This window comes from Corvus cornix, chromosome 17 (genome assembly GCF_000738735.6).
Source record: "Corvus cornix cornix isolate S_Up_H32 chromosome 17, ASM73873v5, whole genome shotgun sequence".
NCBI classification, from domain to species: Eukaryota; Metazoa; Chordata; class Aves; order Passeriformes; family Corvidae; genus Corvus; species Corvus cornix.
Window position 1 is genome coordinate 2,982,809 of NC_046346.1, and position 21,938 is coordinate 3,004,746.

General features: G+C 50.8%; 1 protein-coding gene across 2 annotated transcripts in view; it reads right to left on the reverse strand.

Annotated features, from left to right (window-relative positions):
• Positions 1-3,312: 3,312 nt before the first annotated feature.
• OLFM1 (olfactomedin 1) overlaps positions 3,313-21,938 on the reverse strand; it is a 32,323-nt gene continuing 13,697 nt past the window's right edge. For both annotated transcript variants that reach the window (XM_010397803.3, XM_039561496.1), the window contains exons 3-6: positions 16,841-16,996; positions 14,240-14,459; positions 8,174-8,280; positions 3,313-5,141 (exon numbers count right to left, since the gene is read on the reverse strand). In XM_010397803.3, the coding sequence (XP_010396105.1) occupies positions 4,467-5,141; positions 8,174-8,280; positions 14,240-14,459; positions 16,841-16,996 (1,158 nt within the window). In that variant the 3' untranslated portion in view covers positions 3,313-4,466. The remainder of the gene's footprint in view (positions 5,142-8,173; positions 8,281-14,239; positions 14,460-16,840; positions 16,997-21,938) is intronic.

Sequence of the window (21,938 nt, forward strand, 5' to 3'; positions counted from 1 at the left end):
GATAACTGTCTCCATATGGGCTCAGCACTCAGTGCTTGCAGAACTAATGAAGGTCAGGGAAGTAACAGCAAAGGAAGAAAGGGAAATGTTTAGCTCTCAGAGTTGTGATGATGCTAAGCAACGGCCAGGGTTTGTGCCTGGCTTCTAGGCCAGGTGCTGAGTGAGCTTCATTTAACTCCTGGGACAGGCTGGGGAAGTGTTCCAGCAGCTCTGGGCTGCACTTCACAGCCCAGAGCTGCTTTTCATGGCCCAGAGCTGCATTTCAAGGCCCAAACCTGCACTTCACAGCCCTGAGCCAGGCAAGATCCCCTGGGATGGGCTGAGGGCTCCAGGGAAGGGGGATGGATCAGAGCCAAGGGTAGGGAAGGACCATGGCTTGGTGAAGTGTAGGAACGAGAGCAGATCCCATCAGGTGCCCCCTTCATCCCAAGGCAGGTGTCACCCAGCTGGAGGGCACTGGTCCCTCTGACTCAGGACGAAGGCAAAATTAAATAATGGAATGGTTTGGGTTGGAAGGGACCACAAAGATCATCCTGTGCCAGGATGACACTTTCCACTGCCCCAGGTTGCTCCAAGCCCCATCCAACCTGGCCTTGGACACTTCCAGGGATCCAGGGGCAGCCAAAGCTTCTCTGGGCACCCTGTGCCAGGGTCTCCCCACCCTCACAGGGGGAAATTTCTCCCTAGTATCTCATGTACATCTCCCCTATTTCCGTTTTAAGCCATTCCCCCTTGCCTTGTCATTCATAAAAATCCCTTCTCCATCCAATCCATCCCAGCTATGGAGCTGGGACTCGGCTGGTGGGGCTGGGAGCAGCTTGGGTTCTGCAGCAAGGCCTCCCAAACCCCTGGAGCAGGGCTTCCCAAGGAATACCTTGGCAAACATGAACGACACATAAACACACAGAACTATGGTCAGATGTTCCTCTGAAGCAGCTCACTGACTCCCAGGACTAAATTTGGACCAACAAGCCTCGTGCATCAAATCATTAAGTCACAGGCTATAGAAAGCAATCCTCTGGGACGTTCTTGCCTTTGAGTGGCTCATCCACTCCCAGTCTAATCCATACCATTAAGTGTACGGCCATATGGCATCCATTTATAGAATATCGCACTGCAGGCAAATAGGACAAAGGTACACCCCTCAAAGCACTCCTCTCATCTCATTAACTTTGGGTCCATGTTACACAGGAGCTGCTCCGGCTCTGCTGCGTTCAAGGACATTTTGTGCTGCGGAGCCTTTGTCTTAAATGAATTGCACAGGGAAAATTAGAATCTAAATGTAGCTGTGCCCTAAAGCAAACAGCATTATTTTGCCTTTCTGTAACTCGATTTATTTCTGCAGATCGATGTTGTGAAGCAGGCGTCTTCTTTTGTCCTCGACTCCTGTCTAATGACCACGCCGGCTGTGGGGAATTTGGCACGGGGTGCTGTTGCTGTGGCAGGGTGCCTGGGTGGGCTGTGCAGGTTTCGGTGGTGCCCTGCCATGTGCTGTGCTTCTGCCTGAAACCTCTCCCCAAAACTGGACACATTGGCTGGGGCAAACTCTGTGAATACCTGCAGAGGTCTTGGAGAGGAACCATCTCCTCGTTAGAACACCTCCTAGAATGGAGGACGCCAAGCCTGGCTGTGGGACAATAAACCACACCAAAAAGCAATCCAGCACGTGGTACAGCCAGGATTCCCAGCTGCTTTTCCACCCTGAAGCCCTCGAGGAGCTGGGCAGGAGCAGCTCCAATGCAAAGCCCAGCCCTCATGCCATCATCAGCCTCTGTCCCATCGATTGCAGCATCCCTGGATCCAGCTCTAACCCTTACAAAACCAGTGTGCTGCCCTTCAGTGAGTTTGCACTGAAGAAATACATTAATTAAATAGAAATGACTGCAGGTGCCTTCCTGCTTTTTGGCTTAACAGATTTCTCCTGCCTGTCGAGGATCAATACTGCTGCCAATTGCACAATGGGTCTCCAGCCCCTCTTTTTGAGCTTCTTGGGGGGAAAACCACTGCTAAATAGTGAAGTTCTCCCCAAACCTGGCAGTCCAAAGTGCTGGAATTACACAGTGTAGCAGAGGAATGAGTCCTCAGAGAGCTGTCCCCATTCTGCATCCAGCCACGGCTTCAGTGAGAGCAGCAGTGCTGACACAGGGCAGCCTCTCAGCCCTGTGGAACTGCCTGGAACACCTTCACCACGAGGATTGCTCAGTGCTTGTGGTTTAATCCAGCTCTGAGAAACCACATTAGACTGGTTTTCTTTCCCCTTTCCCTCCTCCTGTTGAAGAGCCCAGCAGGGAACTGCTGCAAAGGCCAAGAGGTTGAAATCCATATGTGCAGCTTGCAGCAAACACCGATTGCTGATATTCAATTTCCTGACCTTGGTGATCCCTGCTCCTTCCCAGGGCCCTAAACCATCCATCTGCTGAGTCCAAAGGCTGAGCCTCATTGGGCCACTTGGCTGAAAAATTGTCATTCCTGGTGGTGCTAAACATGGTCACTTCTGTGGGGGAAGAGGCAACAGGGATCTCACACCAGCCCAGCGAGGCCTTTGCAGCTGGCACAGGGACCATGCCCCTGCTGCCCTCGAGATCCAGCTCAGGGGGCTCCCTGGGAGGGCAGGAAAGGTGCTGTTCCTTCACCTGGAGCTGGTTGGAGTGGGAATTGCTAAATATTGTTCTCCTGAGGGTGCAGGGGAGAGATGGGACCCCACATCTCGCAGCAGAGAGAGAGAAGAGCCCACATCTCACACCAGAGGGAGATGAGCATCCTGCAGCCCTGCGAGGGCCCTGCTTTGGCAGAAGCAGGAGGGCTGATCGTGCTGGGCACCCAGCCCCCAGCAGTGACAGTCACTCTTTAGAATAAGTTAAATGAAGGAGATTTGTACCTGCACAAGCCTGTAGCAAACTCAGGGTGGGGAGCACTCCAAGAATCCAAGAAGGAATGGGATCCAGCTGCACTCAGCAGTCCAAAGTGGTGTCTCCAGCTCCGATGAAGGTGACAGATGATGAGATTTCCTCCTGTTGTGGCAGCAACACCAGACACTGTCAGTCCCTGAGGGGGTGGCCGGACCCTGCCCACAGCAGGAGCAGCCACAGGATTTTATCTCCTTGAAGCAGGGCCTGCTCCAGATGAAAATGGGAAGGGAATCCCTACAGAGCAGAAAGCCAACCCTCCATCTTCCCAACCCCCAGCCCCAGCTACACATCAGGAAATATTCCCTGGAAGGAAACTCAGGATGGCTGCTCAGCATTTACCCCAAAAAATTCCTGTTCTCCCTCCCTCGCTCACTCACACAGAGAAGACAACAAACAAAGCAGGGAAGTCTCCTAATAGTTTTATTGTTCCTTAGATAACTGTGGATAGTACAAAGTTTTCCTCTTAAAAAAAATTAATTACCTTCACACTTCCATAAACAAAGCTTCCCATGGGAATCTGCTGCCACAGAATCTCCACGGAAGCGATTTCCAACCACCATAATGCTATGCAGATAGTATAACAGTAAGAGAATATTCTTGTAATTATCAACATGAAATTGGTTACCTGTGTATAAGGGTGAACACTGATATCTTTTTTTTTTATTTTTATTTTTTTTTGCCTTTTTAGAAACGAAAGAACCATCATTTATTAAATCCAAACTACATCATTGCATTTACAACATTCATTGCATAAACTGGACATACAAAGTTTTGCCACCTCTGGTAAATAACAGACATACATTATACAATATAGCTGCTGAATACATAAGTTCAAACAATATGGGTACAACAACTTGTTCATAATACATACTTAAACCATCGTGTTTAATAAGTTACTAAGACACAGATCCATGAGCTACTTCGGGTCTCAGCACAGTTAATCTAAGTGACAAGAACACAGTTGAGAGAGACAGTAGCTGCAATGGAAGGCGAAGAAAACTAACCTGTGATAGGTCTTGTTGAGACAGCCAGAGCTCCTCACGGGTCAGCTTTTCCTGCTTTTCCTTTCCACACATCCATCACAGCTGCCCGTGACGCCGGGGGAATGTCCATGCAACCCACACACGGAGGAGAGCGAGGCTCCCGAGGGTGAACTTCCAACAGTCATTGCCTTACTGCTTGAGGATGTACTCTAGGTTTGCTATCGGAACAGAAACAAAACAAAACCCCAAACTGAAGTGGTTCTCTGAGTGCAGTTCCAGCTGCAAGTACATGGTTACTCGTGAGTCTATAACACAGGGCCAGACTTCTAGAAATGTAGAGGTAATGCTGATCTGTCAGGTTTATGCTGGGTAATCCTCCATGACGTTGGTCTTAATTTTGGCAGCTGTTTATATATTTACTTATCTGAAGTATGTTTCCTTATGAGCTTTTTTTTTTTCTTAAATTAGTTTCTCCCTTTTTTTCCCTTTTTATTTATTTTTTCCCTTTTAAATTTTCACTCTTATTCTATTTATTTATTTTTTTCCCTAAACCCAGTTTCTAACCAAGGCCGGGCTACAACTCGTCGGAGCGGATGACGTGGAAGAGGGTGACGTTGTACAGGATTTGGTGCCCGTTGTTCCAGGCGTAGAGAGCCCGATCCTTGGGGTTGTAGTCCAACATGGAGATGTGGGAATACTTGTTCTGGAAGGGGATGTCGATGTACTCGTAGGTGGAGGCGTTGGTCTGGTAGGCGTAGTGCACCTTGGTGCCACCCGAGTAGCCGTTGGTGACGTAGAGGGTGCCGCAGATGATGAAGGCCTCGCCGGCGCTGCGCTTCGGGTAGCTGGTGTTCCAGGTCTGCAGGCTCTGCAGGGTGTTGGGGTCCAACTTGCTGATGACGATGTTCCCGGCGTTCTGGTTGGTGGCGTAGACGGCCCAGAGCCCGTTCTCGTCCACCATGAGGTCGATGTCCGAGTGGCCGCCCCAGGCGTAGTGGTACATGTTGTTGTAGCCGGCGTAGTCCAGGCTGCGCGTCTTGAGGATGGTCTCCGTTTTCAAGTCGAACCTGATGATGATGTGGCTTTGGTATTTGTTGAAGTAAATGGAGCCGTTGTAGACCACCTGGCCCGTGCCTGACCACGGGTGGGGGAGGCGGTGGGAGGTGAAGTTGTCGGTGTTCATGAAATCCGCCATGGATTTGTACTCCCGGACGAAGCGGTTGTTGTGGTAGCTGTCCATGTACCACACCTGGACAACACAAACACGGGGGGGTTAGGAATCACCCCAAAAACTGGGCTGGGAGAGAAATCCACAGCCAGGAATCATGGAATTGTCATAAAATGGTTTGGAAGGGAGCTTAAAACTCATCCAGTCCCACCCTTGCCAGGGACTCCTTCCACCAGCCCAGGCTGCTCCAAATCCCGTCCAATCTGGCCTTGAATCCAGCCAACATCTGTCACCTACACCCAGAAATAACCCCAATTTCTGGACCCCCGAAATCAGCTAAGAAATCAACCGAACAGCAAAGCTTTCCCTGGGGGATAACCTGGTATCTCCTTGGCTTAAGTGCTCCCCTGGGAATGCTGAACCACTGCCACCATCCTTCCTTCCTGAGGGCAATTAGCAACATTTCCCTGGCTAAACCCACATTTTCTGTCACTGCTGCTTTTGTTTCCCGAGGTGGCACTCAGTAAATTCCAGCAGCTGCTGTGCACAACTCCATTAATTTGGAATGCGGGAGCGAGGGATGCAATCACTCATTGTCAGGCAAATTCAGGCAAAAAGTCCATATTGGTTTAAAAATCATACACTGCTGCATCAAAAAGCTTAAAGCGAGGCTGCTGAAATATAAGAGACAAAGACATCTAAATCTTGCTCTGGGTAGATTGGGGGGAGATTTTAGATTATCATTTAAGTGCCAGTTCACTGGGGACACTGTCTAGACTCCTTAAAAAAAAAAAAAGCTTTTGTTATATGAAACCAATTCCGAGGCAAATGACCAAGCTGTGCAGTTAATATCCACGAGAAATATCCAGCCAGCCACTGACATTCTGGATGCAGTTGCTGCCTGAAAATGAGAGAGCTGCTTTCTGTAAGAGCCATTTAGGAAGGAGAAAAGGTAAATTTAGGAAGGAGAAAAAGTAAATTTAGGAAGGAGAAAAGGTAAATTTAGGAAGGAGAAAAGGTAAATTTAGCAAGAGGGAAGCCTTTAAGGCTGCAGATTTGGGTGATGTAGTGCAGATTTCTTCTGCAAACCCCTTGCAAAATGTGACAGCTCCGTGTCTGGAGTGTGATCATCAGTCTCTGAGAAGGACAGCCCAACATTTGGCTGCTGCCTTTGGGAAGTCAAATGGGGTCTCCAAAAACTTTGTAGGGAATTTCAGCCTTCCAGCATTACCTCCCTGGAAAACCTGCAGAGGTGGGGAATGAGGGTGTGGCAAATGGTTCTGACCCCCAGCCCCAAACCTTGGTGGGTTTGGGGGTGGCTGCAAAGCACCAGAGAACACCCAGAGCTGGAAATGAAACTCCTGCCTTCAACTGAACCAGCTTGGGAAATTAGAAGGGGAAAAATATCCAAAACCAGGCTGTCTCTTTGCTGTTCCCACTTCATGATCTGGTATGAAGAATTTGACAAGCAAACATGTTGTGCTCTGTTTTTAAAGCCCAGCAGAGCCCTGTGTCACCACGCAGGGGCTGCAGGACCCAACAGCATTCCGAGGTCTGGAAAAGCAGCGATTGATGGATGAGCCATGTCCCATCACAGCAGCTGGCTCTGAGCAGCCTCCTCCTGTCCACACACAGCAATCCCAGCTCTCAGCATCCACCTGCTGCTCCCCCGGGGCTCACAAACCTCCCCCAGTTGTATTCCGTGGTTCCGTGACATGAACAAATGATCACACGAGCACCAAACACCTCCTGGGGCTCGGGGCCAGAAGCTGGGGATGATAAACTGCCCACCTCTGCCCATCCCCACTTTGCCACTCTGCTGAGCAGCCAATGAAGTTCCCTTAATGGTGTGTTCCTAATGAAATTCCCAGCAGGTTTTGTATATTAAATACACAGAGAGGCTTGGGAAGCTTCAGCTCCAGCTCGCAGCCTACTCGTACAACAAAAATGCACGGCAGAAAAAGGCATGGCTAAAAACATATCAAAAAACAGTGGTTTGAGACAAAAACCTCTGAAGACTCGGGAGGATGTGAACCACCAGCTTCAGCTGAAAATTATCTTAGTGCCAGGGGAAGCAGCAAACACAGCCTGAAGGGGACAATTCTGTCCCCTCTCTCGAGCAAAATGAGACGTGATGTGGGTAAAACCTCCCCGCCTCACCTCTAAGCAGGGTTTTATTTGGGCTGGAAGTGAAATTTTGCTTAATAACCGTAAAATATGGAGGTGTTGAATTGGGGAACCAGTGCCAGCCAGTTGGCTGCTGGAGGGGACAACTCAAGTCACCTTCAAAGAAACCACCCAGGGGTGACTTCTCCAGAGCATCCCTCGTCCTCTCTTAGCTACAGAGCTGATGCCAGGGCACAGCTCCCAGAATAGGTGCCCTGATCCAGCCCTTGCCGGTGCCTTTATCCTTTGAGGGATGCTGCATGCAGGAGGGAATTACAGGCAGCCAAGCTTTGTGCTTTTTGTTTTGTTTTGCTGCCTGCAAATCCTCGGCAAACACTCGAGATATTTTCCATTCCATCAGTCATGGGGAGCCAGGATTGATTTTCAGCCAGTTATTGGCCTCCTACCTCCTTGGGATCAAAATTGAATGGTCTGAATGGAAAAAAAAAGAGACCAAAACAAAGCAAAACAAATCTCTCTCTCTGGCTGCAGTCAGTTAATTCCTCAGAACAATGAGGGTGGAGGATGGAGGGCAAATGCAGGCAGATGACATTATCAGAGGCGCTGCCAGCAGAAGAGCAGCAGGGACCAGGACCACGGGTCCCTCTGCTCGGCCCCAGCTCCCTTCTGGCTGCTAAACACGGATTAGAAACCCAATACTTGATTTTTTTCCCATGCAGACCTTGTGGTGACAATTCTGAGCCCGTGAACTCTCATCACTGCAATGAGTTTCACCTGCCCAGGAACCGGACCACTGCAGGGGCTGCTCAACTTCTCCTCATCCTCCCTCCCTGGGGATGCTCAGCCCCCTCCCGCTGCCAGCAGAGCCCTGTGGGATGAATGAGGACATTCCCCAGGTTTCCCAGGGCACGATCTGGGCTGTGAGGAGTGTTCACTGTCCTCAGCCACACTGCTGGGACACAGGCATGACGCTGTCACACCCTTACCTTGTTCTCTCCCTCGGGAGCCAGAGGATCCGTCATCCACGATCCAAACCGGGAGCCCGAGGTTTTAATTGTGATCGGGTCACTTATTCCCGTCAGCTTCCCACAGGCTGGAAAAGAGGGGAAGGCTGGTGAGCACATCAGCCCCGTGAGGGGCACGGGAGCCAGTCCCACCCACCCCGCTCTGCCCACGGCTCTGCCCTGCTGAGGGTTGGTTTAATTACAGGGAATTAGGTCAGGAACAAGTGTGGGATGTTTTTGTTTGTTTCACGCCTCTTGGTGACAATTGTCCTTATCGCTGTCCCCAAGAAAAGGAGCTTTGCTGAAGCAGCCGGAGCTGCGAATGTCACAGAATTGAGAATGAGAGCAGCGAGCCAGGGCCGAGCAGCCCGGCGGAGGAACGAGCTCAAGAGCTGCTCGCCAAGAGAAAAAGGCAGCCGTGCCTATTCCAGCCCTGCTGGAAACGTGCGTTTGTTACAGGTTATGCAGAGGAGAGAAAAGAGAAAGGTGGAAAACGGCACACAATAAAAATCTCCTCCCTGCAAAGGTCATTTAGCAGCCGCTTTCCCTGCTCCCTCTCGGGTTGCACACTTAGCAAACGCTGATGGATCCAGCAGCCAGCTCTGGGACAGGAACCCCAGCGCAGCAGGGTGAAGGTGGGAGCGTCCCGAGGATCCCTCAGCAGCTGCCCCGGGAATCCTGCCAGACTCAGCCTCACCACCACAGGGATGGGCACCGGCAGAGCGCTGCGAGCCAGGTTTGAGGCACGCTCAGGTGCTCCACGTCTGCTGAATTCAGGGAGCCAGCTCAGCGCCTCGCTGCGTTTTCAAGCCCTAAATAAGAGGGGAAACAGCAGCACCTCTCCTCCAGCTGTTTCCCACCCCTGGCTCTGTCCCCAGCCCCCCTCTGGGGCTGAGCATGGATGGGAGCCTGCTCTGCAATGCTGCAGCCTCAGCTCGGAAGGTGCAGCCACATCCAAGTTCCTTTTCCCAACACCATCCCCAAGTTTCAGCAAAGCTGCCACTCTGGTTCCCTGCCTCACCAACTTTTGAACGCGTGTGCAGTGAGGAGGGACAGGTGAGGAGATGAAAACACCTCAGGAGGGACTGGGGCTGGTGGGGGATGTCCTGTTGGGCAGGGAGAGCTCATTTAAAACCCAGACACACCCAGGGCAGAGCTGGTCCTGAGCAAGACAAGCTCAGGGCAGAGGCAACGGGGGACAGCCACCACCTGAAGTTCAGGAGGTGTTTCCTAACTTCTCCTTTTTGATGTGGGAGCCTCTGGCAGGCTGGGGAAGGGGAAGGTGGCAGTGCTGGGGTGAAGAAGCTGCTCTGGGTGCTGTGGCGGGCGGCACTGCGGTACTTGCTCAGCGGTACCCAGGGCTGGGCTGCAGGTGGGAGCCCCTGCAGGTGCTGCTGGAACACAGGGAGAGCTCTGCCAGCTCAGGACAAGGTCAGCCTGCTCCAAATTACCAATTAAAATCATAGGATGGTTTGTTATGAGGGACCACTAAAGGTCGTTTAGTCCAACCCCCTGCAATGAGCAGGGATGTCTTCAAGCAGATCAGGTTGCTCAGAGCTCTGTCCAACCTGACCTTCATAGAATCATGGATTTGAGACCTTGAGTGTTTCCAGAACTCTGCAATCTCTCTCAGCTGCCTCTCTCCTTAACCTGTTCTCACCTGCATTTTAATTGCTGATCAGACACATCCACCTGCTCCAGCTCTGAGCTGTGGCCAAAGGGATCCCCTTAGCCCAGGGCAGAAAACAGATGAAGATACTCCTGATGTGCACCAGCAGGTCATGACCAAGGGGACCATCAGTGTTCCCACAGCCTCCAGACCCAGGCAGATAACGAGAGACGCCACCAAAAAGCAGAGATTTCCTAACACACGAGGCACAGGAATTTGCCCTCCTGCTGCACTCCAAACCTCTCAGCTCAGAGGGAGAGCAAAGTACTGGAGAAAGGATGCAATGGGTTAAAATAACAGATTTTAATGTCTCACAGGGGTCCAGCCTTCCCCTAATCCCAGATCTGCTCAGCGCTGCCTTCCATTATCGCAGCCCTACATTGCTGTCACTTTTATCTCTTCCTCCCATTTCCCTGGAGAGGAGCGTTGTATAAAAGCCCATTGATTTAAAAAAAAAATAGTTTAAAAAGAAAAAAAGCAGCAGCAGCTGATAAGGGTAAAGCAGTGTTGTTTGCAACATCTCCTACACGTTTAGCTAGAGGCACACACACCCCAGCTCCTCAGCAGCGCAAGGGGGTTGTTCTTACACAGGGCAGCGTGTTCTCTCTCCTGGTGTAAACCTATCCCAAGCTGCTGGGAGGGAATTTAACATGGATTCAAGATCCCTGCTTAGCTTTCCTGGGTTTGCCACCCAGGTGTGGCCAGTTCCAGCCCCTGGGATCCTCACCCACCTGAGGAGATCCACACCACACTCGGAATATCAGCAGCTGAGCCTCTTGCAAACCCAGCCTCCTGGTGGGATCCAGGAGGATGGGATGCTATGGGTATTCCAGGTCACTCAGGGACAAATGTGCCACAGAAAAGCATGTCCTGGTGCTCACCCAGGAGTCCAGGACACGGGAAACCTGTTGAGGAGCCACTTTTAGGGCCTCACAGAGGAGCTGCTTTCAGTCCTCTTTGCCCAGCACTATTCAGGTCCTTTTTCCAGGACAATCACCTTTCTAGTGTCCCTCTGCCTCTGTCCTGCCCCGCTGGGCCTGCCAAAATGTCCCAGAGTTCCTTCAGGAATTTTCCAGCAGGATCGGGTGCTGCTCCCTCCCGCAGTGAAGCGGGCGCTCCCCTCCTCCCAGGATGCCAACACCTCCGCTCCAGATCTCGAATCCTGCCCACAAATCCTGCTTGGCAGCTCACAGCAACTCCTCCACCAACGCACAGACACCAGCACCAGCTCCTTCTGGGCTCCGTGGCTCTGCTGCTACAGCTGGGATCTTTCCCTGCTCTGGCTTCCCAGGAAGCCAAGGACTGATCCCCCCATCCCAATCCAATCCCTCCACAGCAGGGATGGGGCTGTGGCAGCTGAGCTGTGCCTGGATCTTGCCTCTCTGTTGCCTGGCCAGGAGCACTCCAGCCCAAAACCATCAGGGATGGGGCTCCATCCCCATTCCCACACCAGGATTTTTCCCAAGACTCAAGGAAAGCTTGTGCTGCCTGAGTGAAATTCCCCCTTGATCCAAGGAGTGACAACCCCTACACTTCCTCTTAGGAACATTAATGGAAAGGCTAAAATCCCTGTATCAATAGGGATCTTCAGGAGTGTAAACAGAAACACAGATTGAAGCTGCCATTATTGATTTTCTTTTTTCCCTCCACACACATGCCAGGGTCAGGAAAGTGTTTTCACTATTGATCCATCAATAATGCTTAGGAAACCCAAAATGCAGAACAGGACCTTGGCTAAGGAAAAGGCTGCTGCTCTGTCAGAGCTTCCTGGGAGAGGTGAACTGGATGGGAATGTGGCACATCCCTCCCCTGTCCTTGGCCTGTGCTTGTTGCAGCAGCTCCCTCACCCTGTTTGAGGCACACACACTCCAGGGCAGCAGCAAATCCCAGCTAAAATGTGCTCCTTGAGACATCAGTGAGCCCAGCTGAGCAGAAAACCTGCAGCAAAGTAAAATCCTCAGCAATCAGGGCTTCACTGTGTGGCAGCAAAGCATTTGTAAGGCTGTTATCTGAATTTAACTCAATTAACAACCATTTCCAGTGGTTTACATGCCACAGAGATAAACAGCATTGGAAATTCAATCCGTGCTGTTGCTTTTAAGTGACCAAATAAATCAGCCTCCTTAGTGAGCAGCAAATCCTCTGGGATGAACCTTTGTGAGGCACAGAACCCACCTCTGTGAGCATCCAGGGCTGCTGCGAGACAGCTGCCCTGACCCCACGGTCACAGACAGAGAGCAAGGGTAGGGAGAAGCCAAAAAGCCCAGCTAAAGACTTAAAAAGATTAAAAAAAACACCCAAAAGTTGCTAGACAAGGCTGCCTGCAAGAGCTCAGCATCCCTACCTGCCTCATCCTCATCTGGGCTACTGGTCCCAGCTGGACCTGAGCATGAGAGGATGGGATGAGTAGAAAGGGTTAATGGTCCAAGAGCAAATTCTATTTTTTCAGAGCCCTGAATGGTTTGGGAGCTACTCCTTAAAGCCTGCCCAGGGTCTGTGGGGGGATTGTCCCAGCTTCCCTGGCTGCACAGGGGCTGTGGGGGCCAGGGTGGCTTTGTTTAAAGAGCTGTCCCTGAGTTTAAAGTCTCAAATCCCTGTTCCTGCTGCTGCTCCTTCTCTCTATGACCCACAGCTCCTCCTCATCTTCAAGGGATGGGCTGAAGGCTCTGGGTACAGCAAGGGGATCCCTCTTTGGGCAGCTTCTCCTCCTTCACCTCTGCCTTCAGCAGGGGCAGGATGAGAGGATCCATTTGCAGGGCAGAGCTGCCCTTGCTGGGGCTGTGGGGCTGCCAGGAGGTCTCTGTGTGCCCTTAGTCCCACCCCACCCTCCTGGGCCTGTTCTCCTTTCTTATCTTTCTCCCTTATCTGTTCATCCTTCCTTATCTTTCTCACTGCAGTTCTCTCATTCCTGCACGGTGCCCACCTGATAAAGCTCCAGGAATTAGGGACCAAGTCATGGCAGCCCTGCTCATTCCTGTCCCCCCTGAGCCTTCATGGGGAAATTCAAGTGGGTGAGGGCAAGGTCAGAATTTCCCTCCATCCCCAACCCTGCTGCCCTCCCTGGGACCATTGTGGGGTGAGGGGAGGGACAACAGAACGAGGCAGAAAAGCCCAGCCTGTCCTGCTCTCATCCCAAACCTGGGGCACCTGTGCTTGTTAATTAATGAGAAATCAAACGCTGATCTCTCTCTTGGCAGGGGGTTTTACCTGTCCCAGGGGTATCTTGGTGCCTGATTTGTAGTTCAAATCCAGATTTAAGTGGGAATTTTACTCTCTGAGTGAGATGGAGCCTACAAGGGATGGATCCCTACGTGGAATCACAGGATGGAAATGCAGGGGGAATAGAGGGGAGGTGGCTGCTCACAGAGGTGTGGAGGCACCTAGAAACAAGCAAAAGCAACCCCAGCAGCAGAGCCGAGAGAGAAACAAAGCGTTACCTTGCCAAGGATATAAAGTGCTCAGAAGAGATCTGATCTTCCACGAAGTTACCTGAGAGTGTAATTTCGTATGTGCTACCAAAATAGACTGCAGAGCAGTTAATGTGTTTGGATTATCTAAATGGCGTAGCAAGAAAGTCAATAATGGAAGGAGAAATTAAATCAAGTCAGAGCTGGCCCAACAAATGGTGCAGAGAGTCCTTGCAGCTGTGGAAGGCGGTGCCCTCCTCCTTGCCCCTGTGTTTGGGGTCACACACTGGGTTTGGCAACACGTGCTTTGGTTTGAGTCTCCCCACAACTGACCCACGGCTTTCAGTCAATTAAAACCCTCTGAATGAGGTTGGAGATGAATCCCTGGTGGTTTAGCAGCAGCCTGATGGAAATGGCTCCCTGCTCCCTCAGGGAACGGGAGAGGGAGGATTCGCATCCCGCACAGGGGCAGGACCGCACCGCGCCCCCGCGCCAGCTCCGTCATGCTCTGCTCCGGGGGGACTGTCAAGATGCAAAAAAAAGAAAGGGAAACGAGGGAAACCGAGGCACAGCCTGCACAGCCCCACACCCCCCACCACGAGCAGAGCCCTTTGCTGGCGGGCCAGGTCCAGGGATGCAGAAGCAAAAGGGGTGCAAGTGTTGGCTTTGCATAAGTGTGAGCTGCCACTTATGCAAGTGCCGCCCACACGCCCGCTCCCGGGGCAGGATCCTGAAGCGCTCACACCACGAGCAGCATTGCTCCTGCCAGTAATCCTGGGCAGGACTACTCCCAGGAGGAATGCTCCTGGTGGCGTAACTCTTGGCAGGATCGCCCCTGGCTGTGTGGAGCTCATCCCTCGCGGCCGGGCACGGCACCAGATGTCCAGCGGGGCATCTCTGCCTCCGGCCGGGATGCGTGCGTTGGCACCGGTGGTGTTGGAGCCAGGGCCACCATGGTGGTTCTGAGCCTACCTAATTTTTGCATGCATGCACGAAGCCTTTCTTCAAGATTTGACACTCTGTTCTGAAGCTCTTCGTAGTCATAGGCGCCAATCTCCTCCTGGAGTTCGTTTAGAACTGACGTCAGATTCTGGACCTCCTCTTTAAACTGCAATACCAATTTGGCATCGGCTTTGTACTCTTCCAACACTGGTATCAAAGGCCTAAGTTCCTCCATTTTCGCTTTTATTGCCTGCAAGGTTAAAATAAGCTCGGTTCAGTGCTATGCGTGCAAAAATCTGCAACACTCTGCCTTGACCTGGGTGCTTCCTATGGGAGCGAAATGTTCACATATCCCACAATTATTAGCATTAAAATTAGTTCAATTATTATTTTTGGTCCGAATGATGTCTTGGCAAGAACATATTAAACAGGCTGCAGAACACCAAAATATTTGGGAAAGGCCTTTATTTGTCATTTTTAGAATGCAACATCTTAGGGTTACATGCTTCAGATCACATACACAAAGAGTTGTTGTTTTTTTTTCTTTTTTTCTTTCCAAAAAATAAAAGAAAATAAGATATATATGCATTGACAAGGGTTTCAAACTATTCATGAAATGCATCTACAATTGCATGCAAAGGAAGATCTCGGTTGTGTGGTTCAAGGTTCCTTAGTGAGATATGGTGCTAATTTGGAAAATAATCAAAAAAATCAATGCATGGTGCAAAATGCTCTGTGGCCCTCTTTTCATGGTTACATGGGAGTGAACTGCTTCTTCAGTCACTGCAGCATTGAAAAAACTTGCTTTTTAGTTAGCCCTGTAAGCAAGAAAATGAAATACTGTTGAGGATCTAGCTCACTAACCTGCCTTTATATAGATAGCCATTCATAGACAAATACTCTTATGGCACTAAAGAGAGAAAAAAAACCAACACAAGAGCTCCAAAGCACTCACAGTTTAATGCTGGCATTAGCAGGAACAAAATGCTGTGGCTGTTCTTTCAAATGCTGCTTTGGCAGCAAATTAGACAAAAATTCCTCGCTGGTTTCGAGCGGGGAACAGAAAAACAAAAGTCATTATCAGATGGATTTTGCAGAAATTAATTTTTTCCTTTTTTTTGGGTGGTTTTTTTGGTTGTTTTTTTTTTTTTTTCTCATTTAAAGGCTCAGAATGCAGCATTTTGTTGCAGATGCTCTGCTCCAGCAGCTAATGAGTAGACATTAATATGCATGCACCTACCCGTTAATGAAGCGTGTTAGAACACCCAAAATCCCTGGTGCTGCTCAAATTACAGTGGCCATGCTCCCAGCACCCAGGGCTGTGACATCTGCCTGTGTCCTGAAGCTTTTTGGGGCTGAACAGGATCAGGAACTGCTCCTCAGCCTCATTGCCTTCCTTCCCATCCATCCCCTCCTATTTAAGCCACAAGGTTTTTTCCTCCTGCACTTTGCATGTGGGGAATGCTTTAATTTTATTTCATTTTAACTTCCCTGGCAGGCAATGGGGAGGGTTAAACTCATCAGGATGGCGGGGAGGGGGGGGAAAAACAATAATAACTGAAACAAAGAAATAATTAAATAAAAGGAACTCATGCTCAAGTCTTTCCATCCAGACTGCAGAGCTAAATTTAGGGTCCTGCAGTAACTGGAGATGGGGAGCGGAGGAGGTGGAGTTGGTGAAAAGTTTTAAGAACCATCTTCCCAGCTTTTTATGAGATAATTGTGGTATTTCAGTATTTAGCATTAAAAAAATCTGCTTTAAAATACCAGCCAGCTGCCTGCAAATGAGGGTGGGAATCAGCTGGGTGGCTGATCAGAAAAGTCCCCAAATTCCACCCGAAATCTTCTCCATTTGATTTTTCGTATCTATTAACCCACAGCACAGCTAAAATGTACGATTCCAATATTGCCCAGAACATCTTTTTGGCAATTTCATTCGTTCTCAAGCAACTTCCTGAGGGTTTGGCCACTGCTCCCAGTGCCAGCTGCATTCCAGAGGCTGGCAGCTCCGCTACCCCTCTGCCCAGCACCAGGACACCACACAGAACCCATCACGAGGTGCTGTCTCTGCTGCCAACACCTTTAGCTCAAAACTGGACAAACTCCTGGAGATGTGCAGCTTGCCAGCCTGAGGACAGCTGTAATAATTGTATTTTTGGGGTTTTTTTCAGGTGGGGGTGATGTTTGATTGAGGAACTCCTGTCTCCAGCCACCCCGAGGGGAGCTGTGGTTTGGGGACAGCCCGCTGTGGTTTGCCACCTGCTGCAGGGATGGAAAGGGAGCCCCAGGGCTTCCCCAAGAAATGGGTGCTGGGTGTGGCCACAGAGGGGAACCCACCTCACCCAGAGCTCACCCAGGGCTTGGGTGTCTCCCTGCAGACCCCCCTGATGGATTCACCCTGCACTGCCCTATTCGGGGCACCCAAGTGGGTGTGGGAACATGGAGTTTGTCCTTTTACCCTATAGGAATGTGCAGGGCTGAGGATGTGATGCCACAACCTGGATCTGGCTGTGCTCTGGACAGGAAGGACCCCACAGCTGGTCCCCTCATGGGAGCCAGAGCCACAGTCCCGTGCCCATCCCGACAATTCCCTGGCCACAGCTCCGGTAGCAGTTTGGAAACCAGACCTACCTTAAACTGCCTTGCCAGGTGCTGCTTGTGGCTTTCTTCCACTTGCTTAAATTTGGATTCCAGTCCCCTCATCTGGTTTTCCATCTTCTCCACGTACTGTAGGTCTCTCTGAGTCCTCCTGTCCAACACCTCTATCGACTGGGACATGTTTTGCACCTGTCAGATGAGAAGGGACTCATTAAGAAGGTGCTGCCAGCAGCGAGGCAGCCCCCCTTGCATCCCAACGCTGACCTTTTCCACACTCTCAGCACAGCTAAAGGGCAATCAGCCCATGCATTATTTACTGCTTCATCAACAGCAGCTTCCAGATTACGACCCCGTGCTCCAAAACACAGCAAAACCCTTTTCATAAACATTTTTTTTCCTGCCGAGAAGAATTCAGCAATCCCACATGGAAATGAGGGGTGTAGTTGAGGTTAAAATGCATTACTCAGGCTGGCCTCTCTGAGAGGCACCTGAGGAGAGCTCAGAGGTGACGGCAGCACACCTGGCTGCGAGGCAAAGCTCCTGCCCAGGTGCTCATTTCCATCTCCTCGTGAGTGCAAACCTCACTGCCAGCCAGCAGAACTTCATTACCCAAGCAGCCTGCTCACACAGCATCTGCCACAACAAGCCCAGCGGCAGCGAGGGCATCCTGAAGGCGGGAAGCACCGGGGCACGTTTGGTACCCCACTGGTGCCCTCCCGCTCGGGAGCTTCGGCTTCCGGAGCCGCGCGGTGCCGCATTCCCGCGGCTCCCGCTTGGAGCCCATCTGGCCTCGCCAAGGGAATGATGCAAGGAGCTTGGCTGGGCTCACTGTGAGAAAACGAGCTGGAGGTGTGAGGAGGGGAGGGAAACGCCAGCGAGGCTGACCTGATTTTGAAGGTTGGCTGCCATCTGATTTATTAAGATATTCCCTCCTGTTTTGCAGGCTGGGAGAGGGGGAACAGAGCTCTGACGTCAGCGCCTCTTTAGCATCGAGCACTGAGCCATATTTAAGGGCTCTGCGGCGGGGCCGGATGCGTTTGTCCCACGGCGGGGACGTGCTGGGGGCTCAGCCCACGGGCGCTGCTCCTGCCACCCGCCACGTCACCCCCAGCAGTGCCACCGCCGCGATGACGCCCGTGGGAAAGTGAATCAGGCACCCAGCCTGCTGCTGCTGCTGCTGCTTGCGTCAGGGCCTGGCTTTAGAGCCAGCCTGCTTCCAATCTGCTCAGCTGTGGGTGGCTGAGCCAAACCCGAGTGGGAGCCAGCCCTGTCCCCGCGGATCCGCTCCCCGGGTGCCACATCCTGCTCGGTGCCACAGCCAAGCGCGTTTGGGTTGGCATGGGGAAGGAAGGAGTGGTGCAAGTGCTGGCAAATCCTGCTGGGGGGGGCTGGAACTTACCTCGAGTGGCAGAGCGAGGGCACGGCAGGACAAATGCCAACTGTGGTACCTCCAGCTTGGAAAAACCATCAAAATGCCCGCTGCTCATGCAGGATGACACCGAAACTATTACAGGGATCTTTTAAAAATGTATGGATGACCTGTGTGGCAAAGGCCAACAGCCTTTGGAGTGTTCTGTACAACTGCTCCGGGGACCAGAGTGTTCCTCAGCAAAGGTGAAGCTATTTTCAGTCTCGGAGCCTCAGAGATGAACCAGCACCATCCTGACCCCCCCAGGACCTGCTCAGGGAGGTGTGAGGAGCAGGGAAGAGCAGAGCAAGGCAGGTTTGGAGGAGAAAAGAGCAAACCTGAGCTCAGCCCCAGGCTGGTCAGCTCCCATTAAGCTGTGCCTCCCCCAGGGAATGTGAGCTCTCAGTGGGTGTTAATTCACCTGGGCTGGATGTGGAGGAGTTTGAAGACCTCTCTGTGCCCTGAGGCAGGAGAAGGGAAGCCTCAGACAAGCGTGGCTAGGCTGGCAAGCTACTTTTATTCCCAGTTATCCAGCCTATCCTTCGAGTTGAGCTGTATCTACCCAGCAGGATTGTTCCAAGGACCAGAGGCAGGGATGACTTGTAGGGCTCATACAAAATTAATCTCATTTATTCCACCAGTGCCTAACCCCAGCTGGAAATAATCAGAAAAGAGCATTTCTCTAATGACAGACCAATATCTGAGTCTGCTGAGCAAGATTTTGGGGGGCTCCTTATGCTTTTTCTCAGGTGGTGGGAAGGGAGAGAGACTCTGCTCTTAGAGCATCTCGCTCAAGCTGCTGCCCTCAAACACCTCTGGAATGTTCCTGCTCCAGCCTGAAGCAGAGGAAAATAACGTCCTCACGTGCCCCTACACAGAGATGCCTAAAATTAGCAGCTGTGCTATTCTGGGGTGGATTTTACAAGCCCAGAGTGGGTATTTGTTGCCCGTGTTGTTTTCCATCAGGCAAGATCCGGCCCAGATTTGTAGGGAACGAGTCTCCCTCACTCCTGATCCCTGACAGCCTCGTGTGCTCCAGCAGCTGAGGAGCTGCTTGTTTTCCCTCATTAGCATATTATGCCCTTGATCCAGCAAAGTGCTTTGGCACATGATTAGGTTTCAATGAGCCTGTTGGAGCTCAGGCTGAGGCGTGCACAGAAGTGCTCTAATGAACTCAGGCCTAAGGATGCTGCCTCTTAAATTCCCTCAGCTCCATCCATCAGTTGCAGTCCTCAAACATGGCCTGAAATGCTTTTTGCCTCCTCTCTCAGCCTGAAAGCTCATTTTCACCAAGATAATGTGAGACAGATACCTGTGGCTGTCTGGGGGAAAAGAGTTATTTTTAGCAGTTGAAATAGGAAATTAATACAAATGAAGCTTCCAGTGCTGCTCTTGTCATCCTGTTTGACAAGGAGCTGTTTCACAGTTAAACCAGAGTTAACAGAGAGTCAATATTGGCCTGGTGACCTCAGTGAGGTTTGTAAGGTCAAATCCATGGTTTAAACCCTGCTCAAGCTTCCCTGTGGATCAGCCTTTCAGGCCAGCTCCAAAAGGGCTGTTCTGAGCCCAGCTTTGGGGTTTCAGCTGGGATGAACCTTTAGCCTTGGGGAGCTGCATAAACTGGTGGAGCAAGAGCAAGAGGAATCTTGAGGGAGATTTTCAAGGTCTAGGGAAAAAATCAGCAGAGAAATGGACTCAGCTGATGGCCCAGGATATGAAAAGTTCATCTTATAAGGTCTGTGGAAGGCAGAGTGATGGCTCAGATGCCACTTGTCCCCCTGTACACACCTGGGAGCGACTATCAGAGGAACAAAAAGAACTGTTAAATCTGGGAATCAGCACTGGCAAAGAGGAAGAAGCAGAACCAGAAATGGTTTCACCATCAGAGGAGGAAGTCCTGCCTGCTAAGAGGGCCAGAATAAATAAATAAATAAATAAACAAACAAACAAAAATAAATATCCACTTGGAGCTCAAACTTAATCTGTTGATGAGCAGGACTGAGGTGATGTCTTGGTTTGGGCGCAGTCCAAGGCCTGGGCTCAGCACCTGACACATGTAAGGCTGGAAGGACTCCGTGTACTCCAGCCAAGGATGAGCTCAGACACCTCGAGTGTCAAACCATGGGCTGAACACTCTGTGCAGTGTGAGCAGCCCTGGCTGCCCTCCCCTCCCCTCTTTAACCTGTCAGGATGCCCAAGACTCGTTCCCAGCCACAGGAACTGCGGTTCCTGCACAGATCCTCATCCCTGTGAACTGAGCATGGACAGATGGCAGCTCTGAACTTCAAAATTCCAAAAGATTCTGCATGGAGATTTCGCCTGCAGATGCTGTAATTGCTTTGTGCACACACACAAATGCAGCTGATTCCTTGCAACACCTCATCATTTCCACAGGTGACTTCAGGCCTGCTCCTTGGAAAATCCAAGCAGAATTAACTCCTTGTGCTGCTTCCTCTGCTGCCAGGGAGAAACCAGGAGCTGCAATTTTCCCCCCTCACAAAGCTAGGGTTAGAATATCAGCTGAGGGAAGGAGTTCCCAGGATTAAAATCCTTCCTGGGAAGCTGGAAGCCCTGCTCTGCAGCTGTTTTTTCCTACAGGGATTATCAGTTCAGCCTCCATCAAGATCAGCTGTCTGGCACTAAGAGCCTACTCCTTATTTTGGGGTTTTTCATATAGGTTAGCGTGGGAGTGAGATGCAGACAGATTAGCAGGCAGGTAACATACCCCAGAACACATGCCCAGAAATCCTGCTCCTCCCTCACTTTTTATCCATTGGCAGCCAGAAAGCTGCATTAAAAAAAAGCCCCACCGAGCACTTCCACCCTCTCCTGATGTTATCCCAGGTCTCCCATTCCCAACTCCTGCCCATCAGCAGATGGCATTGGGTCAAATCCTGCTCGTTTAGAGGAGTTCTGGGAACACAGTGACTCTTGGACACCCCTGTGAGCTGTTGATAAATCCTGCTGCCTCTCAGGCAGATGCACCCAGGGCGTTATTGCTGCGAGGAAGAAAAGCTTGAGTGGGATTATTTTTAGCAGCCTCTGACAACCCAAAGAATTGTTTTAGGGCTGAATGTTTCCTGGCTGGCTTTATTGCCCTCAGCACATGGGGCAATCAGTTAAGTGGAGCTTTAATATTGTGATAGGGAATTAAAACAGCAGCTTCCCCCAAAGCAGCAGGATGGAAACTCTTTTGTCATGCACGGCACAGGCCAATATAGCATTAGGGCACGGGGTTTAATTCTGTACCCAGCACAGGAGCCAGCTCAGCTTTGCAAGAGAAGAGCACAATTTCACATGAAACAGCATTTCCTCACTGAAATCTGTTATCTGGAAAATTTCTTGTTATTGGAGATGTTTCCCTAATGAGATTCTTTGCTCTCTTTGGACAGCAGACTATTAAAAACTAATCAAGAGGATGTCAGCATTAGGAAGAAAAGCACTAAGTGTCATCTCTGTGCTACCTGATGGCAACAGCTTGCAGGGTTTTACTTGACCTTTTAAATTCCACCTTGCCTAGCAAAGCTTGGCTTTGGGCTTTTAATTCTCTCTCCTCTCCTGTTGTTGAGGCTGCTTTGACACTGCTTGTGCCAACGGAATGAAAAAAGGGGAATTTTTTTATTTTTTTATTTTTTTTTTAGAGATACAGTTCAATATTGGTGCTTTGATCTCAGCAGTTTTACCTCGACCTTAGGCCAGGCTTTCCTCTCAGAAAACACTTGA